The sequence below is a fragment of the Lucilia sericata genome, unplaced genomic scaffold (genome assembly GCF_015586225.1).
Source record: "Lucilia sericata isolate MDLA Ls3-8-SP2 unplaced genomic scaffold, ASM1558622v1 Contig000270F_arrow, whole genome shotgun sequence".
NCBI classification, from domain to species: Eukaryota; Metazoa; Arthropoda; class Insecta; order Diptera; family Calliphoridae; genus Lucilia; species Lucilia sericata.
Window position 1 is genome coordinate 80,598 of NW_023994295.1, and position 25,932 is coordinate 106,529.

Here is a 25,932-nt window from a genome sequence, read left to right on the forward strand (position 1 = left end):
TTAAAAACAGCTGATTTTTAGTATGTTAAAAAAAAAACTTTTTTATTTTTACTATTTCAGGAAAAGAATTCTTTTTATAATGTTTCATGTATTCTAACACTGCCTCCATATCAAAGAAAGGGCTACGGAAGATTGCTGATTGATTTTAGTAAGTATAATTGATTAAATTACACATTATTTTCAATTTAATTTTAAGAAATTCATTGAATTGCAAGTCAGAGTTGAATGGACGAAATAAGATAATAACATAACTAATTGAATAAGTTTATTAAACCCACCATCAAGAGAAACATGTGGCGTATATTGATATTTTCGTGACATTTGAAACACATGAAAATATTGGTCGTAAAACCACAATAGGCTAAGAAAGGAAGATAAACATTTTCCACAAATATCCTCTATTCTTTATTCTAAGGTTTGTTTGCTATTGAAAATTAGCAACATCGGGCCACGAATTCACCTAAATCCCAGCATACATTTTAAACACTCATCACTAGCTTAAAAATACCAGTACGGCGATGAAATTCGCCATAAGCAAGTTTTATAAGTACCGAAATCTCTCCACTAAGTTTTATGGTAATGTAGGTACCACAATCTCCCTATAAAGTTTTATGAGGAACGGTATATAACTAACCCTACTTTCCATATAAGGCCACCTTCAGAAAATGACTTTAAAGCTCATAGCTGGCTTATTTCGACGAAATTTTACACAAACAAGTTTTATATTCTCTCTGCAAATTTTCTGAGGATAGGTCCATAATTGACCCCCCTCCCCAATAAGGTCAACTTCAGAAAATGCCTAACGTTCACAATATTATGTAACTGACTTAAAAATGCCAATATGGTAATGACACTAGACTATAGATCAGACTATAGATTAGACTATAGACTAACGTTCACAATATTATGTAACAGACTTAAAAATGCCAATATGGTAATGACACTAGACTATAGACTAGACAAGAATATAGATTAGACTATAGACTAGACTAGATTATAGATAGACTATAGACTAGACTATAGACTAGACTATAGACCAGACTATAGACTAGACAATAGACTAGACTATAGACTAGACCAACGGTTCCCAAAAGGGGGTCCGCGGACCCCTAGTGGTCCGTAGCAAAATCCTAGGGGGTCCGCGAAGACGAACGAAAAAAATCATGAATAAAAAATATTCTCTATATGTTAGAAAATATTAAAAATATCTCCAATTTTTTCGTAAATACTAAAATACACAATTTTTATTCAATAATCCCAGATTTGTTGGTGACTTTTTGAATTTTATTGTTTCGGTCGTTTATCAGGATGAAGCTAGGCCCTACAAATTTATTGTTTTACTTTTATAAAGTAAAGTAGTACGTGATTTGTAATTTTTTTTATAAATGTATATGTATCGAAATAAATGTTTTTATCAGAGACAGAAAATAATTATTATCTATGAAATTTTTGCTTAAAAAAATCAGTATGAAAGAATCGTCCTAGAAATGTTTTGAATGTACCAAAATATTTCCCAGACCTTTTTTAATCGATTTCTTCAATAAACTTTTTTTCTTGATTTTTATAATAAAAATTGAAAATAAAAATTATTTTTGATTTTTATTCTATTTGTTTCAATAAAAAATTATTTATGTTGTTTTTAATAATACTCATTCAGTAATTTTTATTTATTCAAACAAAAAATAGAAATCAATCAATGATTTTTATTTTTCAAAGCAAAGAATAAAAATCACCTAAAAAATATTAATTTTCCAATTTTCGAATCTAATTTCTGCAAATTTGGTTGATGATATCAGCGGTAAAGAAATTTTACCAATTTTCTATTAATCTCTGTTTAAACCCGATCATTTTTAATGTGTTTTTAAAGGTAAATATCGCATAATGAGTTTTATAATTAATTTCAAAAAATAAAAATCATTGCCTGATTTTTATTTGTGCCTTATGGTTTAAAAATTATTTGTGTTTTTTATTATTGATTTTTATTTGAAAAAGTTCTCAGTAATTTTTACGGAAAATATAAGAAATTCAAATCAAAAGCAATTTGTATTTTCTGAGAAATGAAATACAAACCAAATAAAATTTGTAATTTTAATTTTTTTAAATAAAAATAATAACAATTACTGTCTCTGGTTTTTATATCAGACGGATAATGATTTGCCTTAGAATTAAATACAGATACTGGTATCCCGGAATATGAAGAAATGTGACCTTTTCATAATATTTTTTTTAAATTGTAAGCAAAAGTGTTAATCTAGTTAATTTTAAATATAAATATTCCATTCCGACGTGATACACAGATTTTAACTTCATTTTGTTGTCCAATATTATTAAATCAACATCAGAAAATTCATTGCGTTTTGCGTAAATAGTCAAAACAACGCAGTGAAATAATTCGTAGGTATTTTAAAATTCAAATTTAAGATCCAAATTCACAGTACATTCGCAAAGAGTTCAGGTCATATTTTATGTGGGTAACGCATTCCGCAACAACATCGAAGAAGTCTAACTTTCACATATTTTCCCGAAAACTTAGCTTACATACTCAACTCACTCCTATGCAATCGCAAAAAAATTTGGAAACATGACTCTTTAAGCACATGTCGGCAATACTTGATAAAGAAACCTTTTCGCTACCTTGACGAGAAATGAACATGAAAGCTCTCACGATCATAAAATTAAACATCGTGTTAGAAGTCATTCTATATTTAAAACCATGCAATTGAAAACATTTCCGAAATACTAAATATTCTCAATGAACGGGAATATTTTATAGGGTTTATGGACCAGGACTAAAACAATTTTCGGATGAACAATTATTTATAACAATAAGATATCAAAATATGTATGGGGGTCCGTGAAATTAAATAAATTCCTCAAGGGGTCCGCGAAGTAAAAAACGGTGGGAACCGCTGGACTAGACTATAGACTAAACTATAGACTAGACTATAGACTAGACTGTTGACTAGACTATAGACTAGACTATAGACTAGACTATAGACTAGTCTATAGACTAGACTATAGACTAGACTATAGACTAGACTATAGACTAGACTATAGACTAGACTATAGACTAGACTATAGACTAGACTATAGAGTGGACTATAACTAGACCATAGACTACACTATAGAGTAGTCTATAGACTAGACTATAGACTAGACTATGGACTAGACTATTGACTAGACTAGACTAGACTGGTCTATAGACTAGACTACAGACTTGACTATAAACTAGACTAGACTAGACTAGACTAGACTAGACTAGACTATAGACTAGACTATAGACTAGACTATAGACTAGACTATAGACTAGACTATAGACTAGACTATAGACTAGACTATAGACTAGACTATAGACTAGACTATAGACTAGACTATAGACTAGACTATAGACTAGACTATAGACTAGACTATAGACTAGACTATAGACTAGACTATAGACTAGACTATAGACTAGACTATAGACTAGACTATAGACTAGACTATAGACTAGACTATAGACTAGACTAGACTAGACTATAGACTAGACTATAGACTAGACTATAGACTAGACTATAGACTAGACTATAGACTAGACTATAGACTAGACTATAGACTAGACTATAGACTAGACTATAGACTAGACTATAGACTAGACTATAGACTACACTATAGACTAGACTATAGACTAGACTATAGACTAGACTATAGACTAGACTATAGACTAGACTATAGACTAGACTATAGACTAGACTATAGACAAGACTATAGACTAGACTATAGGCTAGACTATAGACTTGACTATAGACTAGACTATAGACTAGACTATAGACTTGACTATAGACTTGACTATAGACTTGACTATAGACTAGACTATAGACTAGACCATAGACTAGACTATAGACTAGACTATAGACTAGACTATAGACTAGACTATAGACTAGACTATAGACTTGACTATAGACTAGACTATAGACTAGACTATAGACTTGACTATAGACTAGACTATAGACTAGACTATAGACTAGACTATAGACTAGACTATAGACTATAGACTAGACTATAGACTAGACTATAGACTAGCCTATAGACTAGACTAGAGTACAGACTAGACTATAGACTAGAGTGCAGACTAGACTATATACTAGATTATAGACTACACTATATACTAAACTACAGATTAGATTATATAAAAAATTGTGATTACACCTTTTTCCTCAAATATTTGCCAGGTGTGAACTCACCTTTAGAATGGGATGATATCCATTGTGATTTAAGGTTAATTTCAATAAAAATAAGCAAATTATAAAATTTTATGGAAAATTATATAATTTCAAGAAATTACTTAATTTTGTTTGATCTAAATGGCCAATTAATTAAAATGTTTCGCATATTATTCCAAAGAAATGTTATACAATTAAGCCGAGATAAAGACAATTGCAGTTGATGGTGATGTGATGTGTGATTCATTAAAAAAAATAGTTTTTGATTAAAAATTTTATAACTTTCATGTCGGAATGTTGAGGTTTACAGACAGAAAATTATTAAAATAAATTAAAGAAAAGATTTTGTACTATAGTTAAATAATTTTCTTTAGCTTCTGTTTTCTGTATTTAACTAGTTTCGTGAGTCTATTCAGCTAAACTGAAATTTAGTTAATATAATGAGGATACGAGGGTCAAGATGTAATTATAGGTATGAAAATTTGTTTTTTTTTAAGAGACCAAAAATAATAATAAGCAGAAATCAATAACTCAATTGACATAAAGTATAAATTTATTGATAAATTTAAGTAATCTTTTTTTAGTTAAACTTTTATGTTGACCCTCGCACAAAAGAATTTACCTTTCCTATTAAACTCTGCAAACAACACCAGACAATTTAAAAAGAGTTAGTCAGGCAGCCAATAAAAATCTAAACAAAAAAAAAATAATAAAGAAAGAAGAAACGAACAATAGAAAGCAACTAGACGAAACAACTAAAAGGCAGAAAATATATATTTTTCAAGCAATGTGTTAGAACTTTAAGCCAAACATAAGAAGAAAATGCAGACGCCAGGGAAGTTTTAAAATGACATTGACCTTAGATGACATTGCCTTTTCGTTTTTTTTTTTCTTTCTCCTACTGTTAACAACTACGAAAAATTAATATTAACATGCATTAATTAGTTGCAACTTGTTTAAATGTTATGAGCTGCAAATATTATATTATTTAATAATACATTTTTTGAACTTTTAAAAGCAATAACAAATAAATGACTTGATTGCAAATTTGTTAGAGGTTAGGAAATTGATTTTGTAGATAAAAATCAAAAAAGGTAGCAAAGAAAAAGGTTCGAAAAGCCGACAATTTCATGAGTGTATAAAGGCGTCTGAAAAAAAGTCGAAAAGACTACGTACAGTGGACCATTCTAATAGAAAGTAGGAATCCATAACTTTTGACAGGATTGGAATTTTGAAATTTTTTTGTTTGACAGATGAGACTTTGAGCTTTAGTTGTTGCTATAAAAATTTTAAGTTGAACTATTGCTAAAATAGTGACAAAATAGTTATGCTCACTATTGATAGTTTTCCATGTAAAATGTTGGAACTCTAGCCGTTATAATTTCCTAGATAAACAAATTTCAAGTACTACTGCTAGTCCACCCGTTTTCGGACAAAATTTGAGGTTTCTAGTTCTTATAGTTTCCTAGACATACGAAATTAAGTATTTAATGGGGAGTGTCCCGCCCACTATTGCTGGTCTACTTTTTTTTCTTAATATTCATACTGAAAACGTGATTATTCTTAACAAATTTTAAAACTGCCGTTGTTCTAGTTTTCGAGATATTTTTATTTTAATATCAATTTCATACGGGAGGTGCCTTTCCCCATATTGCTAGTCTATCTTTTCCCTAGAGATGTCAAAGAAGATTGTGCAAAATTTGTTGTTAGGTTAGGTTGCTAGAAGGATGTTGTAAACTACATCAAATCCGAAGAAATACACCTAGGGCCTAGGCCACTATCGGACCTGTTGTGCCTTCCTTTTTATTGTTCACTGAATGTATTATTTTTCAATGTTTAGAAACTCAGTTTCCTGGACATAATTATTAAGAATCTTCCAATAAGCGTTAGTCAGAAATGTTATTTCCGGAATAACATCACTTTCAAGATGCCACGCCTAGTATTCCTTGTACGGACATTTTTTAACTAAATGTTTATATTGGTATTAAAGTTAATCTTTAAAATTTGGCAACTCTAGGCTTTAATAATTACCCAGAAATACGCATTTTAGTATTTACTTCATATGGGAGGTACCACGCCCACTATTACTAATTCACCATTTTTTTTGCCCCCAAAAATATCTGTGCAAATTTTGTGGATACGACTTTCAATACGTATTCTGTATGTGGGCGTGGCACCTAGCCTACTACCGAAAATTTTAAGAAAATCTGTCCATCGGCACACATTTAAAAACTTTTTTTATAAATTCTGCTCAAAATACTTTTGGCAAGAAAAACTAATTTGATGCACGCGCGAGAAACTGGGCGGATATATGTATAATGGGGTATACTCGTAGAGGGCAGGATATTCGGACTGTTAGATAGTGTAGGATTTTTCTTGTTCTCTGCAGTTCTCTGCGATAACCGAGCGGAAACGGGCGGAGATACTTATAATGGTTCGGACCATTACATGGCATAGAACTTATTCTTCTCCTTTGTTCCCTAGGAACTATTACCTATATACTGGAATTTTATGCACACACTATGTATGTATGTACTTATTCAATTAAGCAGGTGTGTAAGCACGTTGTTTTCTTTTGTTTTTTTTCCTTCTTTACTGGTTAGTGACTCCCTGTGAAAACTTCTTTAACCATTATAAAGCGTGGTAAAAAAAATATGACAAAATGTGGTGGTCGGTCTGTTGGTGGCCGTTTGTTTTAAGTAAGTGTTGCTAACCGGCCAAACAATCAACGAAACATATACACTTATAAATACACACACACATACATACATGACGGAACAATGAATGCATTGGCCAAAAAAAAAACCATTCATACGACTATAATTGCGAGCACCTACCCAACTAGTCATCCATCAATTATCTTAGCATAGTTACTAGGAAAATGAAAGGAAAAGAGAAAAGAATCTAACACGACTCTATTCAAAATGAAGTTTATTACATTTCACAAGTAAACGCCAAAAAAAAACAAAAAAAAAAAAAAAAAAAATATATGCTCTGTTTTAAAGTTCTATTATTGGCTTTGTTGTCTGATTAATTTTGGGTTTAGTGCAGGCATGGAAAGTTTAAATTTGGAAATAGTTTTAAAGTTCTATTTATCGTGTGATTAATTTGGGTTTAGAGCAGACATGGAAAATTTAAATTTCGAAATAGTACTAATTTTTACCAATAATAGTACTTTTTGGGTTTAAAAGTATAGATAGAATGTCTTGGTCAAGCGGAACATTAGAGCAAATACCATTAGGAATCCGTTGTTACACGGATGGCTCTAAACTGGGGGACAAAATGGGGCTGGGTTTCTATATTGAAGACCCAAAACAGAAATATACCACCGTTTACCAAATCATAACACAAGCTTCCAGGCAGAAGTACGAGCAATAACGGAATGCGTAAATTGGATTAGCGGAACATTAGAGCAAATACCATTAGGAATCCGTTGTTACACGGATGGCTCTAAACTGGGGGACAAAGTGGGGCTGGGTTTCTATATTGAAGACCCAAAAACAGAAATATACCACCGTTTACCAAATCATAACACAAGCTTCCAGGCAGAAGTACGAGCAATAACGGAATGCGTAAATTGGATTAGAATAAATATGGCGCCCACAGCGCTTAATATATTTACCGACAGCCAGAAGGCAATTAGGGCGATATAACTAAATCTAAAATCGTATTGGATTGTAAGAAAACTTTAACTGAATATTCTCCCAGAGGTAAGGTTCACATCATATGGGTACCAGCCCACTCGGGAGTAGTCGGTAACGAAAGGGCCAATGTAATAGCTTTAAAGGGAAGGGAGCTCGAGACAGTTAACCCGACAAACGCAAAACCATTCGACGCAACAAAAGCTGAACTAAAAATATGGGTGAGAGAATCCCATAAGGCCTCTTGGAATAATGAAACAGTGGTTAGAACCACGAAGATTCTATGGGGTGACCCTGATGAGAGCAAGACGAAAAATCTCCTCAAAATGAGCAAGTCTGAAGTTAGCATGATGGTACGTATTCTGAGTGGACACACAGGACTACGAGCACATCTCTGCAAAATTGGACTTGCGGATTCAGACGAATGTAGAGCACATGGAGAGGACAGTGAAACTCTGGAGCACTTTCTTTGCCACTGCCAGGCATTCGTCGAAGTTAGATCCAAGTATCTTGGAAGTGATGTTATTCCGGAAATAACATTCCTGACTAACACTGATTGGAAGATTCTTAGGAATTACATTCAGGAAACTGAGTTTCTGAACAGTGAAAAATAATTCTTTCAGTTCCTTTTTTTCATGATAAGGAGCGCACAACAGGCCCGATAGTGGCCTAGGTGTATTTCTTCGGATTTGATGTAGTATACATCCTCCTATCAACCTACCTACCTATAAAATTTACTTGTTTCGTATGGGTTTTAAAGAATTTGTTTCGATTCAATTATATCTAGAAGTCAAGAGTTCCTTTAACTGATCTTGAATCTTAAAAAAATACATATAAACACAGTTGGGGGAATATTAGAAATAACAAAATTCTTAAAATCTAAAGGACACTCCTATTATTTCAATGGAAAACTATAAACATATCTATACAATACATACGTTGGTCTTGGCGAGAAAATATTATGAATGTAAATACAATTAGCCGCCTTACAACAGAGATTAAAAATAATCATATCGTTGCGGATAAAATTAAACGGTTTGTTTGTTTTTATTCAAAACTTACTGCTGCAATTAGTGTAAAATGTTAATTCTGAAAATGTTAGAACCCAATAATATTTCTGTTCATATATCCCATAGTATACACACTTTAGCATTTCAATCTCTCACACTTTTACCTGCATTATACCTTTTCCAAGATATCAGAAAGTCTCTTATAAAATTTCAACATTGATTTAATTAATTTAAATGTATGATTTTAAATAGTCTGCTCCCTATAGTTGTATGTGTTATCGTGTGTGATTGTTTATTAAATGTTAATTTTCATTTTGGCCAAAATAAATTAAACTCGCACTTTTTTGTCATTGTTACAGGGAATGTTGTGTTCGAATGTTTATATATATATGTATATGTATGTATGTATAAGTAAGTAAATACGTGTATGTTTGTGAATTTATATTTTGTATTGTTTGTTCGGTTTTGTTTTGCCAATTTACACATGTATGTATGTGTTACACAGGCAACAAAGGTCAGGATAGGTCACAGCAAAAAGGCGTCGTCCACATTTATTAGTGTCTATACAATAAACGATTCGCATATTAATCGGTTACAATGTTATGATGTCTCTAACACGATAAAAATCCAATTTAGGTAACTAGACTATAGAAATTTTAATGGAAATTTCTGAAATATAATTGGAAATTTCTGAAATACTAATGGAATTATCATTTAAGTTAAAATTACATTTACTGAAATTCAAATGGAAATTTCGAAATACAATTAGAAATTTCGGAAATATAATTAGAAATTTTTGACTAGACTTTAGACTAGACTATAGACTAGACTATAGACTAGACTAGACTATAGACTAGACTATAGACTAGACTATAGACTAGACTATAGACTAGACTAGACTATAGACTAGACTATAGACTAGACTAGACTAGACTATAGACTAGACTATAGACTAGACTATAGACTAGACTATAGACTAGACTATAGACTAGACTATAGACTAGACTATAGACTAGACTATATAGACTAGACTATAGACTAGACTATAGACTAGACTATAGACTAGACTATAGACTAGACTATAGACTAGACTATAGACTAGACTATAGACTAGACTATAGACTAGACTATAGACTAGACTATAGACTAGACTATAGACCAGACTATAGACTAGACTATAGACTAGACTATAGACTAGACTATAGACTAGACTATAGACTAGACTATAGACTATAGACTAGACTATAGACTAGACTATAGACTAGACTATAGACTAGACTATAGACTAGACTATAGACTAGACTATAGACTAGACTATAGACTAGACTATAAATTAGACTAGACTAGACTAGACTATACTATAGACTAGATTATAGACTAGACTATAGACTAGACTATAGACTAGACTAAAGACTAGACTATAGACTAGACTATAGACTAGACTAGACTATAGACTAGACTAGACTATAGACTAGACTAGACTATAGACTAGACTATAGACTAGACTATAGACTAGACTATAGACTAGACTATAGACTAGACTATAGACTAGACTATAGACTAGACTATAGACTAGACTATAGACTAGACTATAGACTAGACTATAGACTAGACTATAGACTAGACTATAGACTAGACTATAGACTAGACTATAGACTAGACCATAGACTAGACTATAGACTATAGACTAGACTATAGACTAGACTATAGACTAGACTATAGACTAGACTATAGACTAGACTATAGACTAGACTATAGACTAGACTATAGACTAGACTATAGACTAGACTATAGACTAGACTATAGACTAGACTATAGACTAGACTATAGACTAGACTATAGACTAGACCATAGACTAGACTATAGACTATAGACTAGACTATAGACTAGACTATAGACTAGACTATAGACTAGACTATAGACTAGACTATAGACTAGACTATAGACTAGACTATAGACTGGACTATAGACTAGACTATAGACTGGACTATAGACTAGACTATAGACTAGACTATAGACTAGACTATAGACTAGACTATAGACTGGACTATAGACTAGACTATAGACTAGACTATAGACTAGACTATAGACTAGACTATAGACTAGACTATAGACTAGACTATAGACTAGACTATAGACTAGACTATAGACTAGACTATAGACTAGACTATAGACTAGACTATAGACTAGACTATAGACTAGACTATAGACTAGACTATAGACTAGACTATAGACTAGACTATAGACTAGACTATAGACTAGACTATAGACTAGACTATAGACTAGACTATAGACTAGACTATAGACTAGACTATAGACTAGACTATAGACTAGACTATAAATTAGACTATAGACTAGACTATACTATAGAATAAACTATAGACTAGATTATAGACTAGACTATAGACTAGACTATAGACTAGACTAAAGACTAGACCATAGACTAGACTATAGACTAGACTATAGACTAGACTATAGACTAGACTATAGACTAGACTATAGACTAGACTATAGACTAACTATAGACTAGACTATAGACTAGACTATAGACTAGACTATAGACTAGACTATAGACTAGACTATAGACTAGACTATAGACTAGACTATAGACTAGACTATAGACTAGACTATAGACTAGACTATAGACTAGACTATAGACTAGACTATAGACTAGACTATAGACTAGACTATAGACTAGACTATAGACTAGACTATAGACTAGACTATAGACTAGACTAGACTAGACTATAGACTAGACTATAGACTAGACTATAGACTAGACTATAGACTAGACTATAGACTAGACTATAGACTAGACTATAGACTAGACTATAGACTAGACTAGACTATACTTTAGACTTCTTACTATAAACTTTAGACTAGACTATAGACTAGACTATAGACTAGACTATAGACTAGACTATAGACTAGACTATAGACTAGACTATAGACTAGACTATAGACTAGACTATAGACTAGACTATAGACTAGACTATAGACTAGACTATAGACTAGACTATAGACTAGACTATAGACTAGACTATAGACTAGACTAGACTACTAGACTATAGACTAGACTATAGACTAGACTATAGACTATAGACTAGACTATAGACTAGACTATACTTTAGACTTCTTACTATAAACTTAAGACTAGACTGTAGACTATACTATCGACTATACTACCGACAGGTCAATTGACTACTATATGGACTAGGTAATTATCAAAAATGTTATAAGTTACCGAAATTGACGTCGGGGTACCACGAAACCTTGACATATTTTTCCTTACTTCTTAGTTTGAAATAGAGGTATACTTAGGCGTATGATCGTTATGAGTATGATTATGATCACAATTCCCTAAATTAATGATAAAATGAATACGATGGCCTTTGTAATTCGTTGTTCGGCAACGAAACCATAAATGTTCTTTTGCAACATTGACAAGTATCTTACGTTGACATTTAGGTATACTTAGGCGTATGATCAATATAACATTGAATCATAGATCTACTTAAACGAATCCTTTACTAAGAAATCAAACAAACTTAGCTTGACGTTTTATAAAGTTTAATTGGCGTCAAACTCGTCTTTGTTTTTTGTATTAAAACTTAACAAAACCAAATACTTCAAAAACCGATTACTTTAATAAAATAAACTTTGTTGGTTTCTTAATGTCAACACTTAAACATGGATCGATAAAGTCGTCTCGACGCTTTTTCCCCATTCTTATGCATTGTATAGGAATCAGAATGGCAAAAAAAATATTTTACACACACACACACACAAACATTCATATACATTTATGTATAAATACATATCTATGTTTCTATATATATACATACATATGTACAAATACATACAAATATGTATGTATGAATAATGTACAAACAAAATTGCAACCAGAAAAATGATGGTGACGTTGACGTTACTCTACGTTTTGTGGGGGAGTGGGCGCTTGTGTTTTGTTTGCTTTTGCTATTTGTATAGTAACGCACAAGAACTTTTACGTCGCTTCAATCACACAGTCATTCCCATTCGAAAGGGGTGATTGCGAAGCAAGCGACGTTATAAATTCCATTCAACCCCAAAGCATGTAACAGTAAATTCATTGATGTAAAATGTGAGTATTGTGGGGGCTACGTAGATATTTAGACGCCAACAAAAAATTTAAAGCAATAAACAAATAAAATCATAAGCTTTAAACAATATAATACATATACTATAGGAATAGGGATACCGAAAAAAGGGCGATAATGTTGTTATCAAATTTCCTGCACTGGGGATTTTAAAAAGATAAAATTGTTTTTTTAATATCATCCTAAGATCACTTACTTTAAGCGACATAAAATTACGCGATCGTTTAGATGAAAATGAATTGCTAGATCTAACCCGAAAGAATCAGGGGTGACGAATATACTTTTTATACCCTTTAACTTCAAGAGAATATGATTTTCGGACTCTATAAAGTATTTATATTATGGATCCTTGTATATAGGGGAGTGGATTAAACTATGTCGGTCTGCCTATCTTCTCGTCCGTCTGTATGTTTGTCGAAATCAATTTTCTGAAGACCCCAGATATCTCCGGGTTCCAAATCTTCTATAACTCTGTCAGACATGCTTACGAGAAAATCGTTATTTTAAATTAGCAAAATCGGTCCAAAATTAATAGAGATATAAGCAAGAACACAAAAAGGAAAAAAAGAGACCATGGAACACCTATTTTAAAAGAAAATGTAGAACCTATATTTCCATACATTAGAAAGATCATCAGATCATCAGCAGCAATATAAATATTTAAGAAATAACACAAAGATTTTTCCGATAATTTCTATAAAAATTTCTTTCCCACAAAAACCCTACCCCAGATATCTCCGGGTTCCAAATCTTCTATAACTCTGTCAGACATGCTTACGAGAAAATCGTTATTTTAAATTAGCAAAATCGGTCCAAAAGTAATAGAGATATAAGCAAGAACACAAAAAGGAAAAAAGAGACCATGGAACACCTATTTCAAAAGATAATGCAGAACCTATATTTCCATACATTAGAAAGATCATCAGATCATCAGCAGTAATATAAATATTTAAGAAATAACACAAAGATTTTTCCGATAATTTCTATAAAAATTTCTTTCCCACAAAAACCCTAATACAGATGCAAGTGTCTATGTCTGTGCAAAACGAAAGCAGAGAGAACAACCCTCCAAATGTCGGGAAAAAAAATCATTGTACCCACGTCGCCAATGTTGCAACGTTTTTAAGGAGTCCATGTGTTTGTTGTTTCTATAGAAGTATGTTGTAGATGAAATGAATGAATGGCAGTAGTAGTAGAAGTAGGGCTGGCTGGCTGACTGACTGGCTGTGGCCAGCCATACTACTACCATTAGTGTTGTTTATTGAGCAAAAAAAAAATAGAAGAAAAAAATGGGAAAAAAATTAAAGTATAACACTCTGTGTAACTCTCAAATATTTTGCACACGGAAAGAAGTAGCGTGCAAGAACATTGGGTTGAATGGACGACTAAAGTTAAACTGAGTTTTTTTTTCTATATTGCTGCTGCTGATGTTGTTGTTATTTTTATTATTGTTGTCATTATGATTGTTGTTGTCGTAGTCTTAGTCACATTGAGTCAGAATGAGTAATCATCATTATTATCATGCGAGTACATAAGGAGATAGTCAAAGAGTCGTGGTAACAGAGAAGAGGTCATTTGCTGTTTGCTTCTCATACTTTAGGATTTAACAATGAGCAAAGGATGGCGGCTTCGTTACTGTCTAGACTAGTGAACAATTTTTTTTTTCCAACCAACGGATAACAATGCACTTTTTTTTATTTTATTTATTCTATTCTATTTCGTTTTTTTTTTTGGAGTACGTGATTGTTTGATTTAATCAGAGTATAAAAAATTGTTAAATTTTAAATTAATTTAATATTCATCTTTTATTATAAAACAAAAGTAGAGTGAGGGAGAGAGCGTGATTATCTTGTTTTTTTTATATGGTGTAAAGAAAGCAATTTAATTGAGAAAAATTAAAATAACATTTATTTTCAAGGTTAAATATTCAATTGCAAAAATTTGTAATTAAAAAAAACTTTATTGTTACTGATAAAGAGCTTTTCATTTAATTGTATTGTATTTCTGAAAACTTCGATAGTTCATTTTCTATATCATACATATGTGGTAAGCATAAGAGAGTTCCTACTTTTACATTGGGGAAGGTTTAAGCATATGACAAATAGACTATATAGTCTAGTCTGATAGACTAGACTATAGACTAGATAATAGACTAGACTATAGACTAGACTATAGACTAGATAATAGACTAGACTATAGATTAGGCTATATACTAGATTATAGACTAGTCTATATACTATACTATAGATTACAGTATAGACTATACTATAGACTGGACTACAAACTAGAATATAGACTTGGGTAGAGACTAGACTATAGACTAGACTAAAGAAAATAGCAAACTATAGACTGGACTATATAGTAGACATCACTCTAGACAATACTATAAACTAGACAATGGACTAGACTATAGACTAGTTTAAAGACTTGATTATAGACTAACTATAGACTAGATTAAAGAAAATAAACTATAGACTATACTATACATAAGATGGATTATATAGTAGACATGACTATAGACTAGACTATAGACAAGACTATAGACTAGACTATATACTAGACTGGACTACAAACTAGACTATAGACCTGGGTAGAGACTAGACTATAGACTAGACTAAAGAAAATAGCAAACTATAGACTGGATTATATAGCAGACATCACTCTAGACAATACTATAAACTAGACAATGGACTAGACTATAGACTAGTTTAAAGACTAGATTATAGACTAACTATAGACTAGACTATAGAAAATAAACTATAGACTATACTATACATAAGTTGTATTATATAGTAGACATGACTATAGACTAGACTATAGACTCGACTATAAACTAGACTATAGACTAGACTATAGACTAGACTATAGACTAGACTATAGACTAGATTATAGACTAGACTATAGACTAGACTTTAGACTATACTAGACTATAGACTAGACTTTAGACTATACTAGACTATAGACTAGACTATAGACTAGACTATAGACTAGACTATAGACTAGACTATAGACTAGACTATAGACTAGACTATAGACTAGACTATAGACTAGACTATAGACTAGACTATAGACTAGACTATAGACTAGACTATAGACTAGACTATAGACTAGACTATAGACTAGACTATAGACTAGACTATAGACTAGTCCTATAGTCTAGTCTATAGTCTAGTCTATAGTCTAGTCTATAGTCTAGTCTATAGACTAGACTATAGACTAGACTATAGACTAGACTATAGACTAGACTATAGACTAGACTATAGACTAGACTATAGACTAGACTATAGACTAGACTATAGACTAGACTATAGACTAGACTATAGACTAGACTAGACTAGACTATAGACTAGACTATAGACTAGACTATAGACTAGACTATAGACTAGACTATAGACTAGACTATAGACTAAATTAGACTATAGACTAGACTATAGATTAGACTATAGACTAGAATAGATTATAGACTAGACTAAAGACTATACTATAGACTAGTTTAAAGACTACATTATAGACTAACTATGGACCAGACTATAGACTAGACTAAAGAAAATAAACTACAGACTAGACTATACATAGGTAGGATTATATAGTAGACGTGAATATAGACTAGACTATAGACTCGACTATAGACTCGACTATAGACTCAACTATAGACTAGACTATAGACTAGACTATAGAATAGACTATAGATTAGACTCGAGAGTAGACTATACTAGACTATAGACTAGACTATAGACTAGACTATAGACTAGACTATAGAATAGACTATAGAGTAGACTATAGAGTAGACTATATAGTAGACTATAGACTATAGACTAGACTATAGACTAGACTATAGACTAGACTATAGACTAGACTATAGACTAGACTATAGACTAGACTATAGACTATAGGTAGGACTATAGAGTAGACTATAGGTAGGACTATATAGTAGACTTCACTATACTGTAGACTAGAATATAAACTAGACTATAGTTACCTATAGACTAGTCTATCTACTGTACAAAACTTAGTTGTGCCGATTTTTGTACACCGTTTACGGTATGGTTATATGGAGCCAAGGAAAATAATAATAGACCGATTTGAATAGGATTCGTCTTTAAGAAATTATATGTCAAATTTCACTAAATTTCATCAATTGAAAGTTGAGTCCTGTGCTGTGCTCACAAGGTTTATATGAACCATAAACAGGCTGACAGAGCTTAATCGACTTAGAAAGTGATTCTGAGCCGATTGATATACTTTAAGGTGGGTGTATGACCAACATCAGCACAAATGCAAAATATCCTCTCGCACTATAGTTGTGTAGGATATAAATACTTTCGGTTCTACCTTCAATAAGCCGAAAGTTATTTGTATTAAAACTATTAAACTATTAAATATATTCGTTTATTTTTACATTTTCTTCTTTAGGTTACCTGTTGACCAGGGTGGAACGTAAAATTGGTTCGCCAGAAAAACCATTATCTGATTTAGGCTTAATATCATATCGTTCTTATTGGAAAGATGTCCTACTAGAATATCTATGTAATCGAACTGGAAATACTTTAAGCATAAAAGATGTTTCACAAGTAAGTATAAGCATTTCATACAGATTAAATGCAATTCAAATACAAAAATATAATAAATTTAATAAAATACAATTTAGGAAATGGCCATTTATTCTTATGACATTGTAAGCACTCTACAGGCATTGGGTATGATGAAATACTGGAAAGGCAAACATATAGTACTTAAAAAACAGGTAATTTTCTAATTGATTTGATGAGAAAGTAAAAATCATTCTATAAAATTGTTGTTTTATACTTTATTAACAGGATGTTTTGGATGATTATGAGGAGCGCATTAAAAGACGTGGAACATTTCCTAAAATTGATGAAGCTTGTTTGCGTTGGAATCCATTTGTACCGCAACAGAATAATGACTCTCCCTGAAAAAGGGTCATACACAATTATGATTAAACAAAATAATGCCGTCATTACAAAGAGTTACAGATTTTTTTTTTGTGTAATTTAAATAAAACCTTTTTTTAATACGGAATTTATGGAACAAAGAAAATCTCATCATTAATACGTTATTAAATTAAGAAAATATATACACATTCTTTGTTTTCCCATAAATCTGTACGAGTCTGAGTCATTGAGTTAAAATTTTACAACAGACAATTTTATTTTTTGGCAATTATTAGTCACACATGCGCATCTACAGGTTTTTTGTTTTTCGCTTCACACTTCACAAGGAGTTTTTGTTGTTGTCTTTTATTTCGAATATACAATGTATTACATGTATATAACTCTTATTTTATATGGGTTTTTTTTTTCTCAACGATTCAGCTGCTGCACAATAAGTATATAATTATTAATTATTTATATGTGTAAATATATATATATGTTTAATGTATTAGTTTTAAATACTTTAAATATGAAAGAAAAAAACAATTATTTGTAAATGCAATTAATGTATTGTTAAGCAGAGAAATACAATATTAGAAGTTACTCCCATAAGCAATAAATAAACTCTTTATTTACCCTACAAAGTGTTTTATATCATAAATATACACTTGTGTATGAATGCAATTTATATGTAGTTTTTTTTTTTTACCAGGGGGGTCCTATTATAGTTGTCAAACGATACATAATATTTAATATACCTAAAATAATGTTTTTTTTTCTACTACTGCTATTCATCAGCCCAGTCAGGCACGTCATTTTCTTATGCTTGCTTTTACTGCCGCCGCCTGTGAAATTTACAGTTGGCTACTTAAGTAAAATTCCAGAAGTGTACAAGAGGACACCAACGTTTTTAAATTCCATCGAGCGATAATCTCATGAATGCTGCGCAATAGCCTAAGTCATGTTCATCCATGTTAATACTTTTCTAAAGTATTAAATTGCGCCGAATCTGACCGAAGTTTTTAAGATATCGTGTTCTTAAGCTCGGATTCAGCGCATTTCATGAATAATGATAAATTATTGAGGCAATGTCCAGTGTCCAATTATTACTGCCAATAAACTCAATATGCCCGCCTTTTGATGAAAGAGTTGCGACCGAAAGAGCGTTCCCATTCGGAACTCCGATTAGTGAACGATATGAGAAATGATAAGTTATTGAGGCAATGTTTAGTGTCCAGTTATAACACCAATAACCTCAATGACCCGTATTTTAAAGAAAGAACCTGAAGACCACTTTTAATATACCTTAACGAAGCGGCTAAGCATTATCCAAAACAGATCCCGTTCTCGATATATCGTCTGCCTGTTCATTACCATAGTAGTCTTTATGAGCAGGAACCTAAACTAGGATGATATTAGTCAGACAAGACAACCTTGATAGATCATTCATGCACTGCCCAACCAGGAGATAAAGACTGAAAGAGCATCGGAGATATCCAAAACAAATTCCATTTGGCACTCCGATTGGAAAACGATATAGAACTATGAAGAATGATATGTTATTGAGGCAATCCTCAGTTATTGCTGCCAATAACCTCAATGTTCCGCACTTTCAAGGAAGAATCTGAAGATACCACCACAACAGAATTGCGGCAGAAAGAGAATTGGAGATATGCAAAACAAATCCCATTCTCGATAACTTGTCCTATTCATTACCATAGTAGGCCTTTATGGGTAGAGACCTAAACTAGGATGATGTTAGACAGACGACATAGCCTTGATAGATCATTCATGAACTGTCCAACCAGAAGATAAAAACTCAAAGAACGTTGATGATATCCAAAACAGATCCCATCCAGAACACCGATTGGTGAACATATCCCACATTTGTATAATTTCGGATTTTATATTAATCGTGGATGGTTCTCCAACTCAGAACACTATCAAAGTCCATGTTTTCGGTAATATAGTTGGAATGAATTTCTGTGTATATCCATTTAACTATGTACGTCAGTATTAAGTTGCCAAATGATCCTGATTATCTTACGACAGGTATAGTAAGCTTTCTTAACCCTGTGTTGGCAGTTCAGGGTCTTGAAACTTGGATTTTTAGTCCTGTAGTTGTGAATAGCACTAGTTCTGTCTTGTTTGAATTCACAACTAGGCCAATGCCTACGGTCCAGTTGTTGAGTTGTACCTACATATGTATATCAAAAACTATTTTGACCTTAGTTTTCAGGAATCTTATTCATTAATTCATTCCATAGCTTAAAAAACATAAAACTGTTCGCATACTTATCTTAGCAACTGTATGTAAGTACATAAACGTTTATTCTGCCGACAATCGCGAAATTATATTGGAGTCATCACTTTGTTAAGGCTGTTATATACTGGCTCTCTACGTTTATACTCTCTCACTCTCTCCATTTTGCCATAATAAATCCCAAAATGCATACACGTACTACGTATAAATGCCTGTCTCTGTTCGTTTGTCCGTCCATCTTAATACTTGAACGATGACACACGAATCCATAATATAAAGTACTAGGAACCATATACATATATGATATCAGTCAGTCATTCTCTACTACCTACTAGACAGTGAAAACTACTAACTTCAAACTCCTTCTTTCGAACTTTTTGTCAATCGCAAGTTTTTCCTATTGTTCTTGTTGTTATTGCTGTTGTTGTTGCCAAAAACCATATGCAAGAAGCTTTATCTCTTTACTGCGCCATTTCTATATATCATTGCCGACAGTTGAATTATGCACATACATGTATACATTTATACCAACATAGTTCAAGAGAGAGGGTTATGAACAACAATAACAATAAAAATTTGGAGAGTTACCATATATGATAATAAAATTTATTAAGAAAAGGTTCAACGATAAGGAATTTTGTATAGAAAATTAAATGCGGAAACGCATACAACTATACGAATTTGTATATCATTTTGGAAATTTGGACTTTGATAACATTTTAACCAGGAATATTTGTCATAATTTAAATCATTTGCTTTTAGTGAAGTCATCTACAGTCATTTCCGGTTATATGTAATTTATAATCTATATTATATTGCATATTTAACAACTAATGGACCTAAGTGGCTACTACTCTGCTTCCGGAGAATATATGCAATTGGCAGAAGAATATAATCTATATGTAGTTGTTCCATTCTTGCCAAACGTTTTCTTTTTGCGGAAAAAAATCGATTCAGAGTTATTTCTTAGGGTTAATAGTTTTAATGGATCTGGTTTTGATCTTTATTTAAAACTAGATGTCTAGTAGAACATTGTTAGCTGTTTTAATCGGTAAGATTAAAGAAATTCTTTGTCAAGGTTTCACAATTTCGGGGCATCAATAAAGAAACCTTATTCCTATTTAATCTAGAAAAGGATTGATCTGCTATTCCAGTATGATTGTGTTCGTTAAAAGACAGGGATAAATGGAGAAGTAGAAACATGATCGTCATTCTTTTCGTTAAGAATCTGGGACAAATAGAGAAATAGAAAAAAGATCGTCAAAGCTCAAGCCGATAGTTTTGCAGACACTAACAAAGAAGCCTTGTGCACACATGATAATGGATATAATGGTCTATAATGTTTCCCTTCGCTAAGATAATATCGTCACAAGGTTTCTGAAAATATCTTCGGAATACTGAGACCGAAATTTTGGTCAGTTGACTAAAGTTGGAGCCTATCCCGAGCATTGTTCTAACATAGAAGAGGAGAAGTTCGAGATAACGTCGTTACAAGGTTTATAAAACTAAGGAAATATTGAGATCGGAAGTTTGGTCTGTTGACGAAATTTTGGTCAGTTGACTAAAGTTGGAGCCTCTCCCGAGCATTATTCTAACATAGAAGAGGAGAAGATCGAGATAACGTCGTTACAAGGTTCATGAAAATAAGGGAATATTGAGATCGGAAGTTTGGTCTGTTGACTAAGAAGTCTCTCCCGAGCATTGTTCGGCAAATTCTTCAAATATGTGATGAGCTTTATCAGTTCGTTTTTAGTTGAGTTAAAGAATTTCGTGAACAAGTTTTCACGATATTGGAACCTGGACAAAAAAATCTTTGTTCTTATTCTAGAAATGAATTGGTCTGCTATTCCATTGTGATTCTATTCGTTAAGAGGTAGCGATAAATGGAAAATTAAAAAGAAACAGGATAGTAAAAACTCAAGCCGGTAGTTCTAGGGACATCACCAAAGAGGCCTTGTTTCGATATAGAAGAGGATTGGTCGGCTTTGCTGCTTTGAGATAAGATTGTCACAAGGTGTCTGAAAATATCTTCAAAATACTGTGACCGAACGTTTGATCGTTAGATAGGCAAGTTATGTTTCTTGTTTCTGAAAATATCTTCGGAATACTGAAACCGAACGTTTGGTCAGTTGACTAAAGTTGGATTCTTTCCCGACCATTGTTCCGACACAGAAGATGTTTGGTCAGCTATTCTTGAGATAAGAAATTTAAAAGGTGTCTGAAAATAACTTCGGAATATTGCGACTGAAAGTTTGGTCTCTTGACTGAGATTGGAATATCTCCCGAGCATCGTCCGGAAAGTTCTTGATATATATTATGAGTTTTATCAGTTTGCTAAAGTTAAAGATATTCCTGGATATCCTTTTTAAAATACACTTAATTGTCGGGCCAACTTTACTCCGATTCTTCATGGATTCACAGCCTCAGAATGGAATCGAACCAACTAGTTTAAGAATAAATGTGACTGAGATTATCATTATAACATTGGAACAATACCATTTAAGTAGAATTAATGTTTTTATTTTACTTTTCCCAAGTTTAACGCCCCCCTGATATAAAATATTGCCAACATAGCAACACTGAATTGCAACAAATTTAATATCTAGTACTTACAGGGAGAACTTGCTAACTGAGTTTAGGGAAAATGTTTGAAAAACTTGGAAACTTGAATGTCTGCATTTTCGGCAAAAACACATAGAAATAAAAAGAAAATGAGAGAGAATTGGTTTTAACAGTCAGTCAGCCAGACATACAATCGTATGTACAAACGTCTGTCTATCTATCTGTATGTAGAGTAACATAAATATGTTGATAACCGGCGTTTGTATATTGTGTGTATCATGGAAAGAGGGGGTTGAAAGGACAAGCGGTTGCAGAAAAAAAATCATACGGTAAGCTTTCTGTCGTAGTTGTAGGTCTGGGTTTGAGCTGGTGTGTTGCATAAATTTTAGTCACTCTTGAACTACACCAGTCAAGAAATGGGAATTTTTTTTTCTTGTATCAAGAAACTATATACTCTTCAATAATGGATCGTAACGTATACACACCTTTTATATTCAAGATAATTTATACGATTAACGAATTTTTGAAATACAAATTATAAATAATTTTAAAATCGGTTAATGAATGAAGGTAACAAGGAGCATGTGAATATAACCTTATGAACTGTATAGATAGATGGACGAATGATTGTTCGGTTGGTTGGTTGGATGGATGGATACCTTGCACTTTGCTATATTCATAGATACACATGAGTATGCATTGTGTAGGTACATATGTATGAAAGATTGTTCCTAACAAAGAAATAATAAACTCACACACTCGGTTATAGTCTCGTCGCGACTACGGGTGAGTACAGCAAACAACAACAGCAGCAACACCAACAAAAATCCCACCAACAAATGTTTGTTGTATGATTTTGCTTTTTTTGTTTTTGTTTTCGTTTTTTTTTTTTGGTGTATGCGAGAAGTAGTACATGTTCGCCTTTGTATTTCACTATAGGCAATGTCTGGTCTGGTCTCCATCTTCTCGCACAGACACAGCAACAAGAGCAACAACAACAGCAATGAGCCAACAAACACAGCAACGACAACAACAACATCTCAAACAAACAGCAGCAGCAGTGCAGAACAAAAACAACAGCAACAACGACTACGACAACAGCACCGCCACCAGATAGAACATAGAGACACACATGGAATAAACCGAAATCAACGAACAAATTTTATATACGAATCAAACCAGCAAGAAAGCAGTCAGTCGACCAGCCAGAAGCTAACGAGCCACCAGGCAGGCAGCCAGCAAGGCAGTCAGCAATCAGCAGCAAAAGCAAAATGTGTTTTGCAAACTTTTGGCTTTTGATTGAACGACGACATTGAATACCACTCATTTGATCGCCAACAGCCGGTCCGAACGGTTTGCTAAAAAGAAACTCTTTCCGTGCTTAAGTCAAATAAATTGAAAAATATAAAAATTATTTTCTTACACTTAATACTTTATAAATACAAATAACATTTGTGTGTTGTGTCGTTGTTTAAATAATTAACAAAGAACAAAAAAAAAACGAAGAATTAACTTAAGAAAACCTTTTATTGAGAACAAAAATTTATAACCCAAGTGAAATTTCTGAAATTAAAGAATAAAAAAGAACATTTGTTAATAAAATAAACTGACAAAAAAACGGGAAAAAATAAAAAGAAACAGAACAAAGAGAGAAATAAATATTAAAAAAAAAACACATGTATAACTACTACAACTGACTGTTACCGTCACCAAACCATAGTGCTTGAGAGTGTGTTTGTGTAACTGTGAGTGCGAACTTTTTTTTTTTCAAAGTTGTATGCGGACGGACAGATGGAGGTGACGCATGGTGAGGCAAACTTTTGCTAAGAAAAAAACAGAATTGTAATACAAAAACGTTGTTGTGTGCTGCTGCTGTTGTTGTTGTTGTTAGTTTAGTTAACCAAAACGCAATAAATTGTGAAATTCAAGCCCGGCATTTATTTAAGCGAATCTAAAACTGAGAGAATTGAGAAAAGTATAGACAAAATACGAATAAAAACTAATAAAATTAAAACTCATATGTAAATTAATTAATTGCAAATGTATGCGAAATATAATTTTTCCAAAGTATTCCTCATTTTTATGTAAATTGAGAAAGTATATTTGACATGTTGTTGGCGATGATGGTGATGATGATGATGACATTGCTATTCTTCTTGCTACTCTACTCTACTCCTCCAGACAAATAAATGAATGCCATGGAATTTTCCCGATAATCAAAAATATCAAGAAAACAATACAAACAAGTTATTTTTAGCTTAATTTTATGCTCTCATCATCACCAGCGATATTAACAAACAAGAAAAAAAAACTTTTCAAAATTTCTCAGCTACAATTCTATTGAAATTGAACGTTTTTTTTTTTTAAATTTTTGTTTGGCGTATTGAAAAAATTTAAATAAATTATTTAAATGACGCAAATATGCGTTATGTTTTTTGTACAAAGAATTCGGGGAGAAAAAAATCATGCGTTAAACTCATGGCAAAATTAAAAACGAAAAAAAAAAAATTTAAATAATAAATAAATATAAAATATAAGAAATTTCTATACAATGTAGTTGCTAGACATGTGTATAAAACCAAAAAAATTTGGCAAACAAAATGCACATTTTTTGGGACTTTTACGACGGAAACAGAGCAAGAAGAAGGAGATGAAGGAAGCAGAGGACGAGAGAAACGACAAAACCAAGCAGTATATAAAACTTGAAAGTCTTGTTGAATAATTGTAAGTTTAGATCATACTCGTTCGTATAACACACGTCATCTTCAAATCACGTATACCAACGTACCGCGGCATACAACTCATAGACCTATACAAACTTTATAGACATTCGCCTTCGTTGTAGTATATTAAGGGAAAAAAAAAAACGCAAGAAAAGAAACCACACAAAAATGCCGGCTACAAATACTCATACAAAGAAGATATGAGGAGACAGACACAGACAATAAAAGAATTGCATGTTGTTTTAGAGAGTGTGAGAGAGCGAACGAGCGAGCGAGCAAGTGGGGGAATACGGCTAAAAATCATTAGGGAGGCCATGTAATAAAGTTTTTATATTAACAATTTCTGCAAATATTTTGCAAAAACCTTTGTTGGTCTCTATTGCATATTTATTCTTTATAACAATTCGCCCAATTGTGGGGTGTGCAAATTCCCCCACAATTAAAGCATTCGCTGAAAACATATGTACAACATTCGTTGTCGTTATTGTGTTCGTTGTCGTGTT

The 25,932-nt window shown here is 32.3% G+C and overlaps 1 protein-coding gene and 1 long non-coding RNA gene across 2 annotated transcripts in view; both read left to right on the forward strand.

Annotated features, from left to right (window-relative positions):
- The window catches only part of LOC119603015 (histone acetyltransferase KAT7), a 35,217-nt gene extending 16,652 nt beyond the window's left edge, over nt 1–18,565 (forward strand). Inside the window, exons 3-6 of the mRNA XM_037954869.1 lie at nt 61–148; nt 17,403–17,560; nt 17,638–17,733; nt 17,807–18,565. Coding sequence (XP_037810797.1) covers nt 61–148; nt 17,403–17,560; nt 17,638–17,733; nt 17,807–17,923 — 459 coding nt within the window. The 3' untranslated portion in view covers nt 17,924–18,565. The remainder of the gene's footprint in view (nt 1–60; nt 149–17,402; nt 17,561–17,637; nt 17,734–17,806) is intronic.
- Nucleotides 18,566–22,987: 4,422 nt separating this feature from the next.
- On the forward strand, nt 22,988–25,293 carry LOC119603019. The gene is made up of 2 exons (XR_005231386.1): nt 22,988–23,492; nt 23,646–25,293. It is a non-coding gene; the product is annotated as an uncharacterized LOC119603019 (long non-coding RNA).
- The last annotated feature ends 639 nt before the right edge of the window (nt 25,294–25,932 follow it).